Raw genomic sequence first — 9269 nt, 5'->3', positions numbered from 1 at the left:
CTTTTTTTTCTCTTCTCTACACTACAGTACTGCAGACTACAGTACTGAGTACAGACCACACCTGTCCTGTCCCACCTCCTAGGCCTAGAACAGAGACAACATCACCATGTAGTTACACTACTACACATAATCAGCCTACGCTCATAATAAGCACGCGTAGACCACCTACTATTGCCCCTGGTCGTATTCGCATTCCACATCAACTCATCTATAACTTGAAGCTGCAGAGTCGCTGAGTGGGTTACAGAATGATAGCCTGATATGCCGCGGAGCTAGTACGTACACGATTCCTCAATCAGCATTGATAATGACACCAGCTACCACAGCCCGGGCGTATTTCACCAAATCCTTGGAATACACAGCAACACGTAAGCTATGAAATAAGACTTGATATTTGTCCGATACATTAAATACATAACAAGTATCGCCTCACTTGATTTAATAGAAACGCGCAGACAAACGTAAACACCAAAAGACATTTTCTCCATAACTTTCCCGTTTTCCTACTGTTCACTTGTCATGGGGGAAAGCGGAGCGATTGATCCCGAACGGCCACCTCGTGTCTACGCGCCGCTAGTAAAACATCATTCAAGTCAAAATATGCGACGCGAACAAGTGAAGATGTGGCTAAATTAGTATGATTTAACACACCCAACATATTAGTTTAGTTGACATCGATTTAAAAGTAGTGAGCACATATTCTTAAGTTTGTTGACATTCGTAAAATTGTCTACCTAGGATTTCTTATTAGTTTTAAGACGCACTTCTATCTCCGAATTTCCTTAGTGCAGGTAGGCCCTAATAGGTAATGTCCAAGGTATAGCGGCGCACTATAATAGACATTATGTAGCTTAATATGTAGAATTCAGGTGCGAATTTCAAGCAATTCCTAATAGGATAACAAATTGTTGATTTTTCGAAAAGTGTGAGCGGGAGTAAAGCCGCCATTACACACACACACCACACGACACACACACACCACCCACACACACACACACACACACACACACACACACACACACACACGCGCGCGCGCGCGCGCACGCACGCACGCACGCACGCAAGCACGCACGCACGCACGCATGCACGCGCGCGCGCACGCGTCCTCGCTACTTCAATGTGGCGGCACTGCATGCTCTGTCACAGGTCCCTTGCTATACTAATGTACATGGATAGGGCACGGACACGTCGGCGACGTGTCGCCCAAAGGAAATGATGTAGGGCTGACGTTAAGCGTTTAAAAAAGAAGCGTGGCATGCCTGGAAAAGGTGTGCATCGCAAAATGCACCCTGGCTACTTTAATGTAGTGGCACTGCTCTGTCGCGTGTCCCTGGCTATACCAATGCACACGGACAGGTGACACGCGAGCTTAACAATTCGATCTAGGTACGGGTTGCGTGAGAGATGTGGGCCCAGACCTCACTCAGTCTGCCGTATCCGCAGAAATGACTCTAAGAAATGCAAGTGCTTGGGAAAAGATCGTGGTCGTATATTTTTGAGAAAACAGATATACTAGCGCAGTTACGCACACCATTTATAGGGTATATTAAAGAACAAATATGGGGATTGATCAACTGAGCATAATTACATCAAGAGCCCATTAACCCCATGGGGTTAATGGGCTCTTGATTACATACAGGCCCGTAGATAATATGCGGCGTTAATTTCAAACAATTGCACTACTTTTGCGTATTTCCAAGCTATTCAGACAAGTTCCAGTGCAAATTGGATTCTTCGATACACCTCATTCTGCATAGATTCCCTGTGCCTCTGCTATTTACAAAATTATTACACCACCGTGCACATATTCGCACGCCAGACTACCATTTCCCCAGGAACGATCGCATGCTGAGCTAGGGTAAGCGTTTCCAAACGCAAATATGTTCATGGTGATGCTAATGATCTTAGTGCACTATAGAACAAGCGTGCATACAATTGAGCTCATGAGTAAGTGGAAAATATTGTCTCTGTGTGTTTGCGTGCGTTTGTGTGTGCGTGCGCGTGTGGGTGTGTGAGTGCATTTGCGCGTGTTTGCTTGCGTGCGCGCGTGTGCGGAATTTAGTAATTAATATTTTACGCCTTATTTGTTGCAGGTAATGAGATAACGTGTCGAGGAGACGATATTGAGATGGAATTATTTTTCAGCGACCCATTTTACGGTAACGTGTACGCCGATCGCTCTCATCATTCTGACGCTAATTGTCGGATTTGCAGGGAAACCGGATCGAGATTCGTCGTGTTGAAATTTGAACATTGGGGCTGTGGTATCGTGGAAAACACATTCGTATGTATTTTCTTATGTAAATATCTTATATCCAGTTTTCGATATATGTGCATCAGATCTTGATTGATAGCCCCAATTGTGAGTTTGGAGCAATGAAACAGCGATCCTCGGCGGGATCGGAGAAATTCCACGTTTTGCATAGGCAAGTTGCTCTGACCTAACCCACACCAAAACCACCAAAATCGTCGGTGTGGGCATTGGTCAGAGGAATCTCGGACTAGATGCATACTAACATATACACTGACATCTGTCATAACGTGGCTAGTAATGTATTATTTAGGTAATAATATATTACACTTAGATTTCTACCTTTAAACAATACTATATATGAAATTGATTACCATGTCGTCAGTGTCATCGTTACCACCCCCTTTCATCACGTTTTCTGGAGAGACGGACATATCATGGTCATCAAATAGTCAAATGCGTACTGGCGTTTACTCTCTTCTCTACACTACAGTACTGCAGACTACAGTACTGAGTACAGACCACACCTGTCCTGTCCTCACCTCCTAGTCCTAGAACAGAGACAACATCACCATGTAGTTACACTACTACACATATCAGTACGTCATAATAAGCACGCGTAGACACGTACTATTGCGCTGTGTATTCGCATTCACATCAACTCATTATAACTTGAAACTGCAGAGTGCTGAGTGGGTTACAGAATGATCAGCTGATATGGGCGACTAGTAGTAGTACGATTCCTCCAAGTCAGCATGATAATGTACACCAGCTACCACAGCCCGGGCTTATTTCCACCAAATCCTTGGAATACAAGCACACGAACTATAAAAAAAGACTTGATATTTGTTCCGATACATTAAATACATAACAATGATATCGCTCACTTGATTTAATAGAAACGCCAGACAAACGCTAAACACCAAAACATTTTCTCCATAACTTTCCGTTCCTACTGTTCACTTGTCATCGGGGGGAAGCGGAGCGATTGATCCCTAACGCCACCTCGTGTTACGCGCCGTAGTAAACATCATGTTCAAGTCAAAATATGCGAGCGAACGAAGTGAAGAATGTGCTTATAATTAGTATGATTTGACACACCCAATATTAGTTAGTTGACATCGATTTAAAGTAGTGAGCACATATTCTTAAGTTTGTTGACATTGTAAAATGTCTACCTTAGTATTTCTTATGAGTTTTTAAGACGCACTTATCTTCCCGAATTTCCTTATGCAGGTAGGCCCTAATAGGTAATGTCCAAGGTATAGGGCACTATAATAGACATTATGTAGCATTAGTATGTAGAATTCAGGTGCGAATTCAGGAATTCTTAATAGGGATAACAAATTGTTGATTTTTCGAAAAGTGTAGGGGCGGGAGTAAAGCCGCCATTCACACACACACACACTATATATATATATAATATACTATATCATATATATATATATATATCATATATATATATATTAGATTCATAAGAAATACATACGAAGTGTGTTCCACTGAACCACAGCCCATATGTTCAAAATTCAACACGACGAATCTCGATCCGCGGTTTCCGCTGGCAAACCGAGCAATTAGCTCACGAATGGATGAGAGCGATGCGGCGTACACGTACCGTAAAATGGGTCGCTGAAAAATAATTCTATCTGCAATATCGTCTCCGTCGAACACGTTATCTCATTACCTGCAATAAATAAGGCAGAAAAATCATTAAATTACTAAATCCGCACACGCGCGCACGCCAAGCAAACACGCGCGGAAACTCACTCACACACCCACTACCGCGCACGCACACACCAAACCACGCAAAACACCGAGACAATATTTTGCGCACTTACTCATGAGCTCAATTGTATTGCAGCGCTTTGTTCTATAAGTGCACTAAGATCATTAGCATCACACGAATACATATGTAAGCAAAGGCCGTCAGTCGGTCTCTACGTCGCCTACGCCAGGTTCCTCGGTCCGGCTAGAGAGGGTTTTAACTCCGACGGTAGTGCTGACAGTTACAGGCGACAGATAACAAGAACACGCAGGGATTGTAATCTGCACGCCGACCGTATTATAATTAATAAACACACACTACCTAATTCGCTATGCGCGCTACATAGATGTTAGCATGGCAGCGCCGCGTCTTCACGTATCAATTTATATATATGTGGTATATCTATAGAGAGCCGACTCGTGATGTCGCCTCTGCGCGCGCGTACTCGCGTACACAACGTAAATGGTTAACCCTTAAGTGTGTAAGATCGGTACGCCGAGATCACTCGGCGGTGGTGCGGTCTTCGGGAGATAAGAAACGTAGGAGAGGGGATTAGATTGTTAGAAAGATTGGAAACGCCAGAGGGAATGGAGAAGAGAACCTACGTGGTTGACAATGGGACGACCCGGAGTAGTCTGTCGCGACAACCAAACGTCACGCTGTTCTTTCGCGACGGCGCCCTAAAAAGCCTAGGACCGGTAAAGCCATAAAAGAACCGCTCTACCGATGGCAAATCGTGTGTTTTCGATCTTACGGAATCAACAGATTTGGGCCGACGTCACCGCGCAAGAGTTGTTTAGCCAAAGTCAGACTTGGTTTTTGGGAGTTGGCAGCGTCTATACTACACTTCCCCCGGGCCCCCAAACCGGGCTGAGCAATAGTGGCGAGGCAACGGTTGCAGAGCTATCACAAACGCCAAAAAGAAAACAGTGAGTGGTGCAAACGTAACGTTAGCGGAGCGAGAAACTGGCCGCCGAGAGCGGTGGACACGCCGACGAGACGGTCGTGCGCAAAAACGAATACGCGACGCAATACCGATAATCAAATCATAATAAAAGGAAAAACGCGTGAACATACGTTTTCTGAAATTTCACTCGTTAAAAATACCCGTATATATATATATTTTTTTTGTTTAAAAGGTATAAATACAGCGCACAAAAAAAAATTGCGCGTGAAAACGAGAGCGCATAAAACACACAATTTGAATTTTAAAAATAGAAAATAAAAACAATTTTAAATTGAATAGTGAAGCGAGGCCGCGCCGGTGAGGCGCGACACGGGTGCATAATGTCACGGCCGATGTACATATGCGTCGGGAACAGCTCCGGGGGATGCACCAATCTCCGTCGGGAAGCCGCGGCCCAAAGGTGGGCTCGGTCGTCGCCGGGGAGGCTCCAGTGGCTCTCGTCGAGGAGGTCCGTCCCCCGAGGTTCCTTTCCCGTGGGGCGGACGTCCCATCCAGTCCAGTCCGTCCCTCGTCGTTGTCGCCGGTCGTCGTCGTAGTCGCTTTCGCTGGTCGGTGGCATCCCATCAGCCCATCCCAACCCATTCCCCGTGGAGAAGGTGCGGGCTTGGACCGAAGCTACTCCCGATCCCAGTTGGAGGCGGTGGTCGGGTAGGATGAGGGTGCCCTCGTGGAGGTGGCGACGGAACGACCTGCCGGGTTCGTAACGACGGCGCTTGCAGGTGTCGGACGGGTCGTAAGCGGCCGACGAACCCTGTTGGCGGCGTGGTCGCTGCGCGGCGACGGGATGCGCTGGAGGTGCGGGCGGCGCGGTCGGCGGCGCGGTCGTGCGGGCGGCTGCGCGGTGTCCTCATGGCGCGGGGCATTGCGGCCACGGCACTGTACGGCATGCACGGCGACAGGGCACGGAATTTGCCCAATGCCCATGAATGCTAGTGAGACGGTGCTTCACAACGGACAAATAAAATAGAAAGGAATAGCGGGCGTCACACGAGGGCGTGAAGCGCCGATTTTAAACGCGGTATGCGTGGTTCGACTAGGGTATATACGTGCGGTAATATATATATTTATACCTATATAGCGGCATACCACCACCGCAACTACAGGAGCTACGAGACGCGCGAGACTCCTAGGTCTCCGTGACACGAGCGTGCGACGCGTACTATAGATACGGTATGCTCTAAAACTATAGTAATTTTAGTGGTGACGGCGAAGCGTCACCATCTCGACGCCTTCGGCCGCATCGCCTGTTTGCAAGGGATGGGCCTTAGGTGGCTGTCCAGGTTTTGCGTGTCCGGCGACGTGGGGCGCGGGAGGTGATGGAGTCAGAACGATCAGAAAGGAACGGAAGGGGAAGAACACATTTTGACGTATAGCTTAGCGTCTACAAAAACGAATGGCGTAGTGGCGCAGTACTATATCCACTGACGGGCGATCAGAAAGTCATGGGGCGCCGATGAACTAGCGCGAATCATGCTAGCGCTGAAAGGCGGCTATTTGGCGGCGCATGGCGCCTGAAGCGGCCGTCGAGCAGCGAGTGGTTTTACACGTTGTGGGCCGATATGGTTATGAGGGGCTCGTGCTTGTGGGGGCTGCGGGATGTGTGCAGGGGCGCCAGGAAGTGCGATGACTGCAGCATAATCGGCCATGTACGTCGTTGTGCGGTGCATCAGGCAGCGCACATCAATTCTCAGTGTCCGCGCAAACGTTTCAGTGGATACACGGGCTCTTAGATCGCCGTAGTAATGCCTCGTAGGTGGCTGCTTCCTGGCTGGGACAAACTGGCGCGTATTTCCTGATGCAGAGAAATCCGTCATCCGGTGGGTGCCGGCAGGAGTGCGTTGTTTTCGCGAGACGTGCCAACGGAAGAGATCGGAAGCGCTGAAATCAACTGTCACTGTCTACTATCACTGGTAGATCGCCCGCCTGGCGCTGTTGGCGGATCGTCCACTGTCAGACGCTCGACTGGCGCTGTGGGCGTTGGTCCGTCACTGCAGACGCGCGATGGCGCTGTGGCCGGGCTCGTCACTGTCAGCAATCTGAGCTGCCGAGTGCGTTCGAGATCTGTAGGTGCACGAGGGCGCATGTGGATGAGCGAGGCGTAGCTTGCCGGCGGTGGGGCTGTCGTCTCAGTGGGAGCAGCGCAAGGCTCGCGCGCACGTTGTCGGGCACTGGCCGGGTGTCCCAGCGTAGCCGAGGATGCGGGCTGGCTCGGAGGTTGTCGATGTATCGCTGTCACGTGACGGCTTGTTGGACTCGTGTTGAATGAGGCACTTCTTTCGGGGAGCAGCTATTTTGATGATAGTGTAAACGGGTTTCCAGGCGATGCGAGTTTTGCGTGTGGTGTCTGGCTGAAGCTACAGGGTCGTGGGTAGTAGACGGAGTCTCCATACCTCAAAAGCGGGCTGGTCGCTCGCGCTGGCGATCAATAGCGACGTTTGTTTGGTGCACGATGTCACGTGTTGCGTCACGATGTGTACGTACGCCTGATGGAATCGCTCCACGAGTTTTGTTGAATGGGGTCGTCGTCAATACGCGTCTTTCTTCGTGGCAAGAGGCAAGGTTGTCAAGGCGAAGGCCGTCGGCTGTCTGCATACAGGAGGTAGAAGGGTGGTGTTGCGATGTCCCGTGATACTTGCACGATAGGCCGAGAGCAGAGGTGGGAGCAACAAGTCCAGTTTGTTTTGCTGCCCCGATTAACGACCGTGGCGATCATCGAATTAAACGCGGTGAAAGCGTTCACCAGAAGCTGCGTTTTTGCGATGCGGGATGGTAGGGCGCAGCGGACTGTCCTTTATGCGGCGAAGTGATGGGTGCGGGCCGTCATAACCTGGTTGCAATAAACTCAAGTGCCGTTGTCGAGAAGTAAGAAGCGCTTTGGGGCAAGAATGTCGTCGGATGATGTGGTTGACAAGAGGTCAGGGCGACAGTCTGGGCGGAACTTTGTCTCGCCACCGAGAAAACACTTCTGGCCAACTCGTATAAGTGGGCAGTGGAAATGAATAACGGTAAGCGATGGCCTCTCGGCTGTAAGAGGGAATTGGCAAGTATCGACTGCCACGACGCTGGAAACGGCGGCGTCTGGATTTGGCGCAGCTCCCAGCGGAGATGGTATGGTGTGGAGCTTGACCAGAGTTACATGCAACACAATCACGGACAAACGCACGAATGGTGGCATACATTCCTGACTCAAGTAGTAGTGACTACGAATGAGCGCATAGGTCTTGGCAAAACCCTAGGTGGGGGCGCGGTTTGATGATGAGCAGCGGTGATAAGGATGCCTGATATTTGCGAGGGATGACGAGCTGCATACCGGGGGTCTTCGTTTCCAGTGGGTGTCAAGCTGCGTAGTATATGAGGTTTTCATGCATCATCAATGCAGGCGTAGGCGTTCGATGCACTTTAGGTCGCTTACAATGCTGGTACGGGAGCAGTGAGAACGGCAACGAATCTTACAGACGTGTGCGTTCTTGATACTGCTCCGCGCGATGGCGTCCAACGATACGGTATCAAATTGTTGGGATCTATCGGCGGTGACTTCACATGTAGCATCGCGTTAGATGCGGGTGGGTGGGCACGCGAATTGGTGTTGGCTGAAATCAAACGAACGGGCGGGTGTCAGCCTGGGTTGTATGTGTGGTGGGCGAAGCAGGCGTGTTGTCGGCGGTGTCGCCGGCATGTACATATTGATTTTGGCGAGATGGCGCTCTTGCGGAATCCGGACGTGTCGGCAGGGATCCTGAGATAATTGGTGCGGCGTGAAACGTTGCGTGGCACTCTTTAAGGATAAAATTATCTTCGCTGATACTCGCTGAGGATGCGTGGCCCAGCGCAACATGCGTGGATTCTCCATTGCGGGCGACGTGAGGAAATACTCGAGGGGCTTGTGGTCTGTGTAGATGGTGAAGGCAGCACCAGCCAGATAATGGCGCAGGGTGTCCAGGGCATAGATGATGGCAAATCCGTCACGTTGGTGTGACACCCAGCGGGCCTGTGAAGGGGTAAAGCTGATGCGAAATGTATTGTATGACGACTTGTGACCGTCATGATCGGTCCTGAGCTAAAGACGCGCTCCACCTGCGAACGTCACTAGCAGTCAAGTATACAACTTGTATAACGGTTTGTCGTGTCGGGGTATGCGAGGATGGGTGTGAGACGACTTGGCTCGCTAACTTCTCAAAGGCGGCATCAGCGTCGTCAGTCCCCATTTGAAGTGCGCGTTCTTTTAGTGAGGGCCGTCTAGGGGCATGGCGATCTTGGCAAAGATTGATGTGGGAGCGATAGTA

General features: G+C 49.6%; 1 protein-coding gene across 1 annotated transcript in view; it reads right to left on the bottom strand.

Moving 5' to 3' along the window:
- LOC106812168 (oxysterol-binding protein-related protein 6-like) overlaps positions 1-3208 on the bottom strand; it is a 47453-nt gene extending 44245 nt beyond the window's left edge. The window contains exons 1-2 of the mRNA XM_014815987.1: positions 3139-3208; positions 2626-2802 (exon numbers count right to left, since the gene is read on the bottom strand). Of these exons, the coding sequence (XP_014671473.1) occupies positions 2626-2685 (60 nt within the window). The 5' untranslated portion in view covers positions 2686-2802; positions 3139-3208. The remainder of the gene's footprint in view (positions 1-2625; positions 2803-3138) is intronic.
- Positions 3209-9269: the final 6061 nt, after the last annotated feature.

The sequence above is a fragment of the Priapulus caudatus genome, unplaced genomic scaffold (genome assembly GCF_000485595.1).
Source record: "Priapulus caudatus unplaced genomic scaffold, Priapulus_caudatus-5.0.1 Scaffold615, whole genome shotgun sequence".
Lineage (NCBI taxonomy): Eukaryota > Metazoa > Priapulida > Priapulimorpha > Priapulimorphida > Priapulidae > Priapulus > Priapulus caudatus.
This window is presented reverse-complemented; position numbering and strand designations above follow the sequence as displayed.